Source organism: Mesoplodon densirostris, chromosome 2 (genome assembly GCF_025265405.1).
Source record: "Mesoplodon densirostris isolate mMesDen1 chromosome 2, mMesDen1 primary haplotype, whole genome shotgun sequence".
Taxonomy (NCBI): domain Eukaryota; kingdom Metazoa; phylum Chordata; class Mammalia; order Artiodactyla; family Ziphiidae; genus Mesoplodon; species Mesoplodon densirostris.
Window position 1 is genome coordinate 8,139,767 of NC_082662.1, and position 14,950 is coordinate 8,154,716.

At 45.7% G+C, this 14,950-nt stretch overlaps 1 protein-coding gene across 2 annotated transcripts in view; it reads left to right on the forward strand.

The window, feature by feature from the left end:
• Window positions 1-14,950, forward strand: part of PEX14 (peroxisomal biogenesis factor 14) — a 140,244-nt gene that overhangs the window by 104,522 nt on the left and 20,772 nt on the right. For both annotated transcript variants that reach the window (XM_060088957.1, XM_060088958.1), the window contains one exon: window positions 7,256-7,384. In XM_060088957.1, coding sequence (XP_059944940.1) covers window positions 7,256-7,384 — 129 coding nt within the window. The remainder of the gene's footprint in view (window positions 1-7,255; window positions 7,385-14,950) is intronic.

A 14,950-nucleotide genomic window follows, 5' to 3' on the forward strand; every position in this document is an offset into this window, starting at 1 on the left:
CCTCAGTCTTTAAGACACAGCTCCTTTCCCTAGGGCTTGTTCACTGCACTGTGGGAAGCGCTGACTTCCCCGCCTGTTGCCAAGGACCTTGCAGGGTTAGACGCTGCTGTCCCAGACAGCCGGCAGCAGTGTTTGTCGGACAGCCGGCAGCAGTGTTTGTCGTGCCTTGGAATTGATCAAATATGAGGAGCAACTCCTCTTTGTTTTTGTTTTTAATTTAGCAGAGAGGGATTAAAAGGAAAAAAAAAAAAAACCTTTAGACTATAGATGTAAAAATAGACATCACAGATGCTGATTGGAAACCCTCCCAGTCTTTCACATGAGAGATCTCAATTTGTGTTACACAGAGGGGCAGCTCACTTCTGTCTTGTTCACCAGTTATACTACTCCCCAGAGAAGCTCAATAAATTTTATAGGGAAGTTTCCTCCTTATGCGGAAGGAGCTAAGCTCAGTGAGTGTGGCTGAAATAATTTAGGGATCCAAGGGAGTCCATCTACCTTGTAGAGTAACGTATTGGAAGTAAATGTGCAAAAACTTTTGATCTTGGTTGATTTGGCCATGTCATTGATAGTACTGGGCCCTGGCTTCTGTGACCCCATCCTGTCTGATTTGGAATAAAACTGCTCCCTAGAACTTGCATGTAGTTCTCTGCTAAAATCGTCCTTCTGCGCGCTTCACTGGTAGTGGCTGCGGAGCTTGCCTGCTGATGTTCTGCCGTTTTCACCACTAACCCTTTGAAACGTGCGAACTCAGACTTGGCTGAGTTTACATCTCTCTTCTGCCTCTCTGAGCGGCACAGAGATCCTCTCCCACTGACCTTAGGAAAGCAGAGCTGCCTTCTCTTTCAGACTGATGGTGGACCAAGCCTGGCTGGTTGCTCAGTCTCTGAGCAAGCAGTGCAGTACATTTTGCGCTGGCTTTTTACTCGGTGATTTATACTCCACGTGGCTGGGTGATATCCAGTGTCCTTTTGTCTTTGTGTTTATTTTTCTTGCACATTTAATGTATTTAAAGGATATAGTGTCTTTACGGTCCCCTGGGATAAGGAGGGATTGGTGCAAGTTTTAATGAGAGGTTCCTGGCTTTCTGTGTTGAGATGAGAATTATATTCTTGATTAGATATCTTTCTTTCCTTAGGTGGCAGGAAGCAGTGTTTTGCTGCCTTTTAAATTTTTATTTATTTATTTATTTATTTATTTATTGGCTGCGTTGGGTCTTCGTTGCTGCACGTGGGCTCTCTCTAGTTGCGGCCAGCGGGGGTCTATGCTTCGTTGCCATGTGCAGCCTTCTCATTGTGGTGGCTTCTCTTGTTGCGGAGCACGGGCTTCAGTAGTTGTGAGGATGGGCTTAGTTGCTCCGCGGCATTTGGGAGCAACTAAGGGCTCGAACCCGTGTCCCCTGCATTGGCAGGCGGGCTCTTAACCACTGTGCCACCAGGGAAGTCCCTGCTGCTTTTTGAAATAGCATTTCTGTCTAATGAGTTTTAGAGGACATTCTGTTTCAGGGCATCATCAGCAACTTTTTCTCCTGTTGTTTGAACTTCCTTATTTAAGGAGAAGGGAGAATGTCAAGTCTTGTTCTTGAATTTACATATCAACATCCAGATAGTGGGAACCGGGCCCCACCATCAGATCAATTTTTATAAAAACTCATTCAGGGTGATGATATTTGGAACTAGTTTTCTCAAAAACGGTTTTTCCCGCTTGAGAAGAGTCAGTCAGCAGAGAAGAAAGCATTTGGCTTATTTGCTTAATATTTTAACCAAGTGAATTAGGTTGGGGGGCTGGGGGGAGGGGATAAGAAAGTGGGTGGGGGAGGCCCCATAAACAAGGTGATATATAATATTTTTTTTGTTCTCCTTTTAAATAAATACCGATCAGCTTTATGTTCAGAGACAATAGGAGCCGTTGGCTTAAATTTGCAGTTTACTGTATTTATGGCTGTAATATCAAGGTGCTGCCGTCGTAATTTCATGCCCCAATGAGAAGAGCAAGGTCGAAGCAAATGCTTCCATCGGCATCTGCTAACACACTAACTCATAAACAAGGCCCGGCTGGATCAGGTGGCACGGAATAATACAGGCTAATGAAATACAGCACAGCTTTCCATTACTGTTAGTTTTTACAGTGTCGTCATTACGTGTAATTTATGTTTAAAAAATTCAATTTTATACAAGGCACTGGGAAATAGGGGTCTACAGGTCATCCAACGACTTTTAGAGGCTCTGAGAGTCCTTATTGTACTCCACTGTTCCAACAAAATGTTAATAAAATAAAATAAAAATACTTTTTCCCTTTCTCCTCCCCTAACCTTTTCTGAGAGAGTTGATTTTTCTTTTAATTTGGGGAGTATTTTTAGCCAGCTGTCTTCTCTGCCTCATCTCCTCCCAGAGTGCCTGGGTAGATAACTAGCTGTGTTCCGAGAGAGGTGACCCTGCTCAGTCTCCTTGCGTCCCAGATGAATCTCCCAAGTCCTGTACATAGAGGGACTGCGACGGGGCGGGGGAGGAAGACGGCCGAATGGCCAGCCCATACCTGCTGCCCGTTGCCACTGGCCCTCTGGCCCTGTTCCCTAGTCCCCGTCAGACTCCACATTTTTATTATAATACTCGGACTGGGCCGGGAGGTGCTGTCAGGCGTTCATCACCTTGCTTATATCCGAACTATTCCTAACCCTGCTGTCCTGGTGGTTGTTTGACCTGAGGGATACAGAGAGCACTGCTGTCTGCTGTCATCTCTCTTTCTTCTTCCCCTGCGTGGAGCCAGGCCCTGGGGCAGTGCCCAGCGGTCACTGGGGAGAGCGTTGAGGCTCCTTATCCTGAGAAGCCCTTGCACCCACTGCCAGTCCCACAGAAAAAAGTCAGCCCTTCCCGGTGCCCGGTTTGTCTGAGCTGAGTGGTGGGAAAGGACCCAGCGGCACTGTGAGCCAGTTGGCTGCAGCTTACACAGTCAACTGGTTTTGTTTTGTTTGCATTTTAATAGAAATCTTTAAACAATTTTGTTTATCTTCTGAAGGATAAAAATAAGCAGGTGTGGCAGCCCCGAGGCTGTTGACTTCAGCTGCTGCAGCAGTAACACGGGGCTTTATTAATCAATAGAATGTAGCTCTCTTGTTTCTGTTCTTTTAAAAGAATCCCACCCTGGAGAAAGTGATGGAAGAGAAGTCCTTGGCGCGGCATCTACACAGGGGCAGTCTCCTGGGAAAGGGAACTGTTTGGAGAAGTAGATTCCAGAGAACCGAGGGAACTAGCAGTCCGTCCTGGCTCCGGGTCTTCGTCTGCACGGCTTGCTTTGAATTGAGCGCAGCTTTGCAGATCAGGCAGCTGTGGTCTTAAAGGTGAAATGATAGAGGCAGGCGTCCTGCTCCGTCTGGTCACCTCGGACAAGTCCCTTCGTCCGCTTCTCCTCTTGAGTAAAGCTAGTGAGTGGATGGAATAACCGAGCAGGACTTCCTGAGTTTTGCTCTCTATCAATAACAGTTTCATTGTCAGTGTCACAGGCTGGTAGCTCCTGGAATCACCAAGTAGTAGAGGTGAAGTTACCGAGAGAACATCTAAATGCAAAGTGCTAGTGCTAAAAGAAAAGTTTAGGCTTTATTAAAATTGGCTAATTCTTCCAAAGGCAGCAGCTAAAGGACATGTGAGGCAGGGATGGGAGGGGAGGAGGTTTGCCTGCCCCAGGACGGTGACACTCCTGTCTCTTCTCTCCTCAGCCCTTGCTCAGTCCCTCTGCGGTTAGATTGCAGATAGCAATCAACTGGAAGGAAGTATGTGTGTCTAATTTGCATGAGATTATTTAAAACAACAAAAAAAAGGTCTGCATTAGTCAGGGTGATGGTAAACAACGCAGAGCTGCCTTTTATAATATAGCCTGTGCCTCAGCTTTCAGAGCCAAATATAATTCACTTACAATTGGCAGTTTCCTTTATTATTCCTTTTAACCTTTTGGATTCTGCAAGGTCTCAATCTAAGTTCTCCACTGTTTATCTCAGTGGGGGTGGGTGGGAACCTGGCTGTCTTATGTGTGGGCCCTAAGGCAGTACCCCATCCCTAAAGGCAGGGTCCTTTCAGCGCCAGGAGCTGGTGAGGGGTAGATACCTGCTATGTTCTGAGAGGAATGACACTCCACCCCACCTCCGGCTCTGTGAGTCCCAGATGAATCACTTGAGTCTTGTAGAGTCAATCTTCCCAAAGCTGGGGACACTCCAGAGGAAAAGGCCACTAAGGGAAAGCATAGGCACCAGTCTGTGAGAGGCCTTTGGATTTATTTGATTAGAATATTAGAAGGAGATGAGGTCGCCCTATCCTTGTCACTCTGGTAGTGTTCAAACAGTTGTCCAGGGGTCATTTGCAAATAGGACCCAGGTGTTAGGTTCCTGTGTTGTTTTGGGATAGCCCCCAAACAGCATTCACTGGCTCTTACCTATGGATGGGGTGCCGGTGAGGGGGGGTGCTGGGGGAAGACAAGTTAGTCCTCATATTTTCTTTAACACGATTGAAGAGTTTAGACATCATTTTGATGTGTTGTAACTCTGTGCTGTAGTGGGAAGTCACCAGGCTGGGGTTTCATCTGGCATCACCAGGCTTTTACTAGTATGATTTGAGACATAGTTTTCACCCTCCTTAGCCCTCAGTTTTTTGCTTTTTGTTTTTTAATCTGTTAAATAAGGGCAATGGCTAGGATAATGGCCCAGCTCTGAAATGATCTTATTCAGTGAGATCGTTAAAATGCTTATTTTTTTTAAAAAAAGAAGAAAAGTGATTCATTTTCTGTAACTAAATCAAAATCCTGACTCTCCAGAGAACTAGGGATATCAGAATTCCAGCCAATGTAAATTTAGAGCATCAGATGATAAGGTCTGTGTAAAACAAGAGCTTGGAAGGAAGTGCTGATGCCCTTTAAACAGGGGCTTCACTAGTGGGCTTGGCTGCAGTAATGCAAGGAACATGTTTTATTAGGAAAATAGGCTTCGTAAAAGCTCAGGGCCAGAGGGCAGGACAGTGGTCAGGGAGTCCTGTCCCTTTAACCAGCTCCCGCTCTCAGGGCTGCAGCACAGCCTGTAACTTGCTGTATATTTCCCCAGCGTTAAACATTATCGTACTTGTTTATATTTGAAAGAGCCAAAAGGGAAAATGAGAATGCAACCGAATGCTCCTTTTGGGAAAATTATCCTCATTTGCAGCCAGTGGCTGACAGGGCACGCGGACCACCAGCTTTATGACGTCCCATTGTGTACCAGTGACCAGCAGCTCGTGCTGATGCTGCGTGTGCCACTGTCTTCTTCCGTGGCTGATTATGACTGGTTAAAACCGTGGCTTTCCTGCTAGAACTCTGAAAGGGGTTCCCCTTTCTACCGGGGAGTGACTGGCAGTCAGTACCTGGGCTGGAGCCTGGGAGGTGCCCGCTCAGCGAAGCGTGTTCTCTGGGTTTGCCCAGCTCGTCTGTCTGTCCTGCCCCTGTCCTTGGGAGGTGACATCACAGTAAAGCGGTCCTTTTGCAGCAAGCTGGGGGCTTAGAGAGGAGGAACGTCCCCTGGCTAGCGCCACGTATTCAAATTCAGCTCTTGTATTTGAAGGTGCCAAGCGCCAGTAAATGATCCTCTTTGCCCCCTGCCAGCCTCTGCTCTGCCCCGTCAGTTTGTTGAGAGGATGGTGCGCTTGCTCGGGCGACCCAGCAGCGCTGAGACTCCACGGAGGTGTGGCCTTGCCCCACCACTGGCGGGCTCTTTCGTGTGCTGAGGGCAAAGAGGGAAAGGGATGCAGTGTTAAGTGGGGAGGGACCTCGAGTGCTCGGTGCAGAGAGGAGAAGAGAGGGTCCAGGGCCATTTAGAATAGTTCAGGAATTCTCTCTTGACCACTTGTGGTGGGGCATGAAGAGTTTGAGGGGCGGCTGCAGCCAACTCACATGCCAGCGTGGTGTGGGGCAGCACTGTGCTTAGAGCATTAATGGGCTCCGCTGGCTGGCCCCTTGGCACAGAGCTCGAGGCACCGTGCTTCGGGAGGTGCTGACCCTCAGAGCCTCCTGTACTTCACCTCCCCCACAGACAGATAGACCACGCTGCGGGCCTCCGATGGAGAGCTGCCGGCCCGATGTGGAAGAGCTCTCGGCTCTAGTTTAAAAGTTCTGTGTTGTGGCTGGACTGGATGTCGGGATTCCCAGAACAGCTCGGGCCGGCCAGAGTGCTCTTTTGCAAAGGCTAGCAGTGACCTCCCACCTGCTTCTCCCAGTCGCAGCACTTGGAGCACTTTTGTGCACACGGTTGCTTCCCCTGCGACACAGAGCTGCCCTGTGGGGAAGTCTCTCTCACACCTGTGAGCCACTCCTCGTGCAGGTGCTTTGGATTGGTCAGTGCCCTCGTCCTCTCCCCCGAGAGCCGGCATCCCCGGTCTGCCTCCGACCTGTTGAAATATTCCGGCTGTGCGCCCACTGGAAATGTCGTCTTCCTGGGTTTTTCACTTGCCTTTTATTCCTCCTTGGGCAAAGCCTCTCCACATGTCATAACCACTGCAGATGGCGCCCTGCAATTTCCTGATGTCCCAAGTGCACTGTGGTTTAGAGTGTTGGGAGGATTTAAAAAAGAAAAAGGAAAAAGAAAAACTAGCCAAAGGCGATATAGGCAGCCTGTGATAGTCTAGAGTAATAATCATCTGAAAGTTTGGGCCTGGCCTTGTTTTGATCTGTTTTCTTGTTTTATTTTCTTCTTTACATTCTATATCCCATTCATACTAATCACAGTCAGTCCTGATTTTTCTTTTTATTTCTGCATTTGTCATAAAATAAAGCAAATTATTCCCGTCTTCAGAAACGATCTAGACTAATTAGTCGTCTCACCCAATAATTAGTTTTTTGTTTCCCTGTCTGTTTTCATGCATTATTGTTAGTTTTCCCCCCCCTTTTTTTTTTTTTTTTTAACACCATTACAGATTAAAATGAGCCACATTTGCAGTTGATGGTATCTGTTTTCGGGGAAGAATGGAGAATTGCAGTGCGGAGAGACTTCAAAAGCAGCAATAAACTCAAGGATAAATTAAGGAAATTGAATGAGCCACATTTGGAAGCAGTGTTGAGGCTAATATTCTGTCGCTTAAGGTTAAATTGCAGCTGAGATAGGTTCCAGAGAATCCGAAATCGGGGAAGCAACTTACCAGGATGCTAGGCATCCTATGACTCTAAGGTCTTTTCTCAAATGATTTCGTTGCAGCCATGGACGGTGGCAAAAGGTACTCACCTGCAATTATGTCCTCTTCTTCCCCAGGGCTGACGGATGAAGAGATTGATTTGGCTTTCCAGCAGTCGGGCACGGCTGCCGATGAGCCTGCGTCCTTGGGCCCAGCCACACAGGTGGTTCCTGTCCAGCCCCCTCACCTCATTTCGCAGCCATATAGTAAGTCACCCGCTCAAACTCTGGCTTTAACCTTGACTGGGATTCAGGACTCTGGCCAAAGGGCAGCGCTTCACGTCTCCCAGAGTCAGCAAGCGTGGCAGGGGGGGTACTGGGAGTAGGAGATGGCTCTTGGGTTTTTCCAAAAGAGTGTGACACACCCAAATCCTCTTCCAGACGAACTTTTAAGTATGTGACAGAGGTTTAAGACACAAGGTACCAGAATAAATGGGATTATTGTATTGTTTCAAGTATTTTGGCTTCAAGCAGGAATCTGTAAAAGTATTTATTGGTTCAGTTTCCGTTTTCTTATGTCAGTGCTTTTTGCATGTTACTGTTTCACTAATAGGAACATAAACATCTGATTTATGGGTGCATTCTTGTTTGGTCACTGAAATAACTTGTCTCCTAGTTTTATCTTTTAAAGTTAATATTAGTAGATTTAGGCTTCCTCGCCCCACCCTCCTTTTCTTCCTTCCTTCCTTCCTTGTCCTGGCTATACCATGTATATTTATGTAGTAGCGATCTGTTAGAGAATTTCACATTAAATGTGAAGGTCCTTTTTGAATGCAGCTTTTAATTATTACATGAGAACATGACCCATGAGAGGTTTTTGTTGTTTTTAAATGAAAGCTACTTTTAGCAATAAAGCTTCTTTAAGCTAGTAATAAATGTACACTTCCAAAATATAGGCAGAACTCCTTCTTTAAGTCACTTATGAAAAACCTAAAAAGGTTAAAATTGACTCCGAAGCAATGGAAAATTGCTCAGTTTTGTGTGTTTAACATAAGACTTCAGCCTTGGATCTGCTGTCTTTCAAAATGCCTTTTCTGTAATTGTCTTCATTTTAATGGTCTATCTCGGAAGTTTTCTTTTTTTCAAAACATGATTTTAAAGTGTCAGATATCAGATTTTAAAAGGCGCAATTTAAAATGCCAGACTTGTTTTGATCCCCACCACGTGGCCTGGAACTGCCTTCTGGCCCCCACTTTGCCGTCCTTCCCACAGCTAGGGAAGTGCAGTCTTCCGTATAGACAGCGTGGGGGCAGGCAGCAGGTTAGAATCTGCTTTGTGTGTCACAGGTCTCGTTTAGATATCACCTTTCTTTTGCTCTCTGGAAAAGGCTGAATGGGTGAGGCCAGGTAGCACGAACTCAAGTTGATCTCATCCGTGGTCATCTTGTCTAACAAACCACTGGTGTCGTGTGGCCTCTGAGACCAGTGCTCGGTGATGAGCCTGGTACTGGGGCTGCTGAGTCAGTGGCAGCTATTTGTCAGCCTGGGACTCATTCTCGGTCCTGGCTGACGTTCTTTTCGATCCATTGTGTTGCTTTGGGTCACTAAACATAGTCTCTGTGTTTCTTTTAAACCAAAGGCTAAGTCTCCACACTTTTTCTTCAGGTGTGTCCCTGGGCCCAAGGTTTGATGGGATTTGTTGAGGACGGGCAGTGGCAGCTGGGGTGCAGAATTTTCTAAAATGCACATCTGTTCTATTCCAGCTGTTTCCTCCATGGCTTAATACCAAACAGGTCTCTCCGCTACTTGGAAACTTCTTGCTCAGAACAAATTGTTCTGTTGGTCACAGAGTTGGCCTAAAGCATCATGCGTTTGCCTACTTTCAGTGGGCACAAAGGGTTAAACTGCTAGTCTTTCTGAAGAGGCAAAAGAATGGGTCTGGGAGGGGCGATTCAGTCATTTAAATCACTCTCCTGCCCAGATCTCTCTGAGAAGAAGCATTACGCGTTTAGGTATTTAGGTAGGAGTATTTTTAAGAGTCTCCCAGCCCTAAAAATAAAATACATCTTCTTAGAGACAGACTCCTTCCTGCTTTGACGCTAGTATAAAAACAATGGTAATGGTAGTTTTAAATACCTGGAGTTTTTTAGTTGTCACCCTCGAGCTTCATTCTTCTTGTACCGTTACCCAGCTCCTCTCGGCTTGGGGGTGACTCCACCGCTTCACTCCTGTACTTTTGCCAAGAGGTGTCAAAACTACTCCAAAAAAAAAAAAAAAGCTTGATTTTGATTAATATAGAGAAACAAGACTTTGCCTGACTGATAATAAAACTGATAAATGACATTTGAATTACTTGTAGCGGTAATTTATTACATAAAATATCTTTTATTTGACATGCGATTAGTTGCTGGAAGCATCACTCAATCTGACTAGTTTAAACATGCTCTAAAATGAACCCCAGTAAAAACCAGGGCTGTCTGCTGCTGGCATTATGAAATATACTAATCCTGGAGTGAGGAAAAAATCTGACTTTAAGTATTTAAATGATTAATTGGGTTTATATATATTTTTTTTACCTTTCTAACCCCCTTAATTACAAGCAAACTCAGGGGAGTTTCTGAACTAGGTGTGCAATCTGCATGCTTATCACCGAGGCATTGTCTGCGTCCTGGGAGGGATTTATGGCCACCATTCATGTGTGTTCCTGCAGATTTTACATCTGGAGCTCGGGCAGCCCTTTCCTTCCCATTTCTTGGCTTTTTAAGGACATTCCATCTCTGAGCCCAAGCCTAGAAAATGGGATTTTCTGGGCTCAGCCCCAAATGCTCAAGTCTCCAGGAAGGGTGGCTTTTCCAAGACCACCCCTGGGAGGCCAGTGCTCGGGGATCGTCACCTCTGGACTTGCCCGCCCTCCTGCTTGGTGGCAGGTGTCCCACTCGGTGCCTCTTTCGATATCTCTGCTTTTTGGTGAATGTGGTTGACCTTGAGATGTTAGTGAATGCCAGCATCAGCAAAGAGAACATGGAGACCTAGCAGAAATGGTACCAGTTCATCACTGTTTATTAAGAACCTATTTGCTCAGTACAGTATCATGAGAGATTCAAAACATGATCTTTAAGAATCTTACAGGCTCTCTGGGAGAGATAAGATAAACTCTTAAGAAAGAGATAATAATATAAGACATTGCGATTTAATGCCAAAATTAATTATACAGACAAGAAACTCCACAGGAATACAGAAAAGAGAAAAATTAATGTGGGCTCGAGAAGTCAGGGAAGGCTTTGTGAAAGTGGGAGGAGGTTGACACCAGGGGAAGCTTGGTGTCACCTGGTGTGAGAATAAACCAGAGTTGTCAGCGCTTAAAAGAAAGTCGGGTAGAGCTCAGGACAAGTCAGGCCGGGATGCAAGAGGAAATTGGACATCTTCTGTTTCTCGTTTTGGTTTCTTTTTGTTCGACTTTGAAGCAGGAATCAGTGTGCGTGTCTATGTGCAGAGCCTAACGCAGTCCTCAACTAAAGTCCTTGTAACTGCTTGACTGATTCATTCATTCTAAGATGACTTTTCTTCTTTCCTTCCAGAGAGACAAGAAAGCAAGGTAGCTTTGAAATACAGGCAAGGCCAGTGTGAATTTTGTACGATAATAATTTTTCTTAGGCTTCAATATTCCCCCCCCCCACTGTCTTTGGTAAACAATTTAGGCTTTTTCAAAGACTGACCTACAGCTTCAGTTGCCTCTTCTTAAAATAGGATGTAAATGTCTGAGGTTGGTGAAAGGCTTTGACATTTCATTAGAAATCCTGAGAGAGTGTTGTGTGTTCTTTCTCAGTTTGTTTCTCTTCTGGCCCTGTTTAGTAACATAAACTTTCCCTTGATTGTCTTAGGTCCCTGAGGGAGCATTGATTACTGAATGCCTGCTGTGTGCCAGGCACTGTGCCGGACCCCTGGGATGGGACGATTAAGGCCTGGCTGGTCTCTCTCTCCAGCCCTCCTGTCCAGTAGGAAAGTCAGTTAAGGGAACACAGCAGTGCTCTGAGGTCAGCCCAGGATGGTGGCACAGACAAGGTGAAGGGACACCTCAGAGAGCGGGAGATGCCTAACTGGACCTGGGGCATGATTGGTACAGTGACCAGACAGGATGGACCGGAGCATCCAAGCTAAAGCAAAGCCACATGGACGTGAAACCATGTGATGGTCAGAGCGGCTGCAACACGGGATAGGAATGTCAGAAGAGACGACCCGAGGGAGTTGGCCGCCAGGTCATCACCCTGACGGAAGACAGTCAAAATCACATGGCTTTTTTACTTTGAAATGCATTGTGTAATTATTTTTGAGGCTGTATTACCTATTTGACTGTATTATTCTTAGACTATTATTAAAATTATTTGTACCATCGGAGCAGATGCTGTGTGGGGAATTAGAGAAGACATGCTGGCTGTGTGCTGGCTGCGACAGGGGTCCAGATGCTCTGCCCTTAACTCCCTTTCAAATGCCTCCATTCCAACTGGGATGGAGGTTCCCCTTGCCTTGATCAGCCCCCTGCTCGCCACCACACTACACTGAAATATTTACTTACTTCCTGTTCAACTGTGAGTTTCTTGAGCTCAGAGGCTTTTTTTTAAATCTATGGCCCGAGGTTCTGACTTAGCAGGTTTTCCAGAAACACTTGTCGAATGAATAAATGATGGTGGACGTGTGCTTGAGGACTGCAAGGCTGCTGAGTAATACCATCAACTCTTGGGGTTGATGCCCAGGTAGCCAGTCAGTGAGGCCTCCTGTGTGCTCTGTGTGGAGCAGGCCGCGGAAATCGGGGACAGGCCTTGCCTCAGGAAGCCCCGGTTTAATGTAGAGGGAAGCCCCATGCTTGGGGCAGGACAGCAAAAGCTAACCCATGCCATCTTGTATGGTGTGAATAGTGAGAGCTTTCAGGAGTTAAGAACAAAGAAACCCCCAGGGTGCTGATCTCAGGCCAGGCCTTCTGGATGAAGCAGGTCCATGGAGACACCTAGAAGCTGGGGGTGGGGAGGGTGTAAGTGACTCTGGAGGTGAGTGTGAACGGAGGTGGCGCTGTGAACAGCCTCTCTGTTCCCACCAAGAACTGAATGGGGAGGGGAAGAATCTCTCCCGTTTCTCTCTCTCTTTCTCTCTTCCATTTCTCTGTCGGTTTAGCACACAAATCTCACTTTTTGCTACATAAAAGTTACTGGTTTATATATGAAGGAAACATTTCTCTAATTTTGAGGCAATGGTACTTTTCTTCTTTTGTCCATGTGACTGGTTTGGAATAGCAGCTCGTCAAAGGCCAGCACCTGTCCGTTTTGTTTGCTTTGTAGAATGCCCAGTGTGATGCCTTGTGGCTGCTGAATAAATGCCATGTGTGGATATTGAAGAGGGCAGGCGTTACAGTCTGAGTGGAGACATCCTTACCTTAGATTTCTTAGACCATTGAAAGAGCCTTTGGTGTTGGTGGTAGCTAGGATCATGGCTGTGCTGAGAGTGCAGCCTGTGTTGGTTGTATGAGATTCTGCAACAAATAACAGTGGTTTAAACAAAACAAAGGACTCTTTTTCTAAGTAAACATAGGCAGTCCAGGCTGCCGTACTGGCCCTGTGGTCCTCAGGGACCCCTGCATCGCTCACACCTGGCTGGCATCCAGCTTGTGTTCCAGTGTGACTGCTCCAGCACCAGCTGTCCTCTCTGCTGTCCAACAAGCAAGAACAGGGAGAAGGAAGGAGAACGGCAAGTCACCTTCTAAGGACACCTCCTGGAAATCGCCCACATCCCTTCCCCTTTCTCCCCATTGGCTGGAACTCAACCATGCGGCCATACCTGTCTGCAAGAAGGCTGAGAAATGCAGTCCTTGTTCTGGTGGGCATGTTCCCAGCTTTTATATCCCATAGAAAGTTTGAGTTGGAATTAACACTAAATTCAGGTTAATGGTTACCTCTGAGTGAAGAGGAAGATGTGGCTAGTTTCCATGGTATTTGGAAAGTTTTAACCGGTAAAGTAGGTGGGTTTAGGATTGCATCTTATTATCATCTTTCGTAACTTATCTAAATGTTACATTCTTTTGTAACTATCAAATAATACAGGGTCCTTTAAAAAGTTGAATTAGAAATCTTACCTCTTGCTTCTTCCCTTGGTCTCAGCTGCTTAACTGAGCAGAGAGAGAACTTAGAACCCACCCTGCTGGGTATTGTTCTCAGTCACTGCTGACTTCTTTTAGCTCTCTGTCTTCTTTAAAAAAAAAAAAAAAAAAAATCTGGGCTTCCCTGGTGGCGCAGTGGTTGAGAGTCCGCCTGCCGATGCAGGGGACACGGGTTCGTGCCCCGGTCCGGGAAGATCCCACATGCCGCGGAGCAGCTGGGCCCGTGAGCCATGGCCGCTGAGCCTGTGCGTCCGGAGCCTGTGCTCCGCAACGGGAGAGGCCACAGCAGTGAGAGGCCCGCGTACAGCAACAACAACAACAACAAAAAAATCTGAACAGACTTTAAAAACAACAACAACAAAAAACAGCTTTATTGAGGTATATTTTACATAAAGTAATGCATCCATTTTAGTTGTACAATTTGAGTTTTAACAAGTGTACACTGCCCTGTAGCCATCATCATTGTAGAACATTTCTGGCACCCCAGAAGATTCCCCGTGACCTGTTCCCAATCAGTGCCAACCTGCCCTGACGCTGGGGCAACTCCTGGTCTGCTTTCTGTTGCTGCCCATTAGACTTATCTTTCCTAGGGTTTTGCATGAATGGTACAGTATGTCCCCTCTCATGCCTGGCTTCTTTCGCTCAGCATCATGTTTTTGAGCTCCATCCAAGTTGTGCATATCAGAAGTTGCCTCCTTTTTATCACAGAGCCGTATTCCTTGGTTAGGACGTGCTGTGGTTTGTTTATCCATTTACCAGTTGATGGGCTTCTGGCTTTGGGCTGTTCCCAGTATTGAGCTGTTACGAATAAAGCTCTTTTAAACATTTGTGTACAAGTCTGTGTCTGTTTTTATTTCTCTTGCGTAAATGTCTAGGAGTGGAATTGCTAGGTCAGAGGTTAAGTGTAAGTTTCACCTTATAAGAAACTGCCAACCTGTTTTTCAAAGTGGTTGTACCATTTTACATTCCCATCCGCAGTGTACGAGTTCTGGTTGCTGCATATCCTCACTAACGGTTGGTATTCTCAGTCTTTTTAATTTTAGCAGCTTTAATGTGTGTGTAGTGGAGACTCAGTCATTTGAGTTTACATTTCTGTGAAGACTAATAATGTTGAGCATCTTTTTATGTGCTTATTGTCCATTTACATATCTTCTTTTGTGAAGTGTCTGTTCCAATCTTTGTCCTTTTTAAATTATCTTCTTATTATTGAGTTGGAAGAGTTCTTATATATTCTAGATTCAGGTACTTTGTCAGGTGTATGCATGGTTAGTATTTCTTCCCAGTCTGTGGCTAGCTTTTTCTTTTGCTTTACGTTGCCTTTTGAAAAACAAAAGATTTTAAAATTGATGACATCCATTTATCTTTTTTTTTTTTTTTAACAATTCATGGTTTTTGTGTCCTACATGTGAAGCCTTTGCTTACCCCAAGGTTGGAGAGACTTTCCCCTGTGTTTTCTTCTTGAAGTTTTATAGTGTTAGCTTTTATGTTGAGATCTGTGATTCACTGTCAGTTAACTTTTGTGTGTGGTGTAATGTGAAGGTCAAGGTTCATTTTTCCCTAATGGCTGTCCCCTGTGCCACCACCAGATGTTCAAAAGATTATCCTGTCCCCAGTGAGTTATGTGTCCCTTTATCAAAATGCAATTGTTTATATATACATGGGTCTGTTTCTAGCCTTATTTAAAAAAAA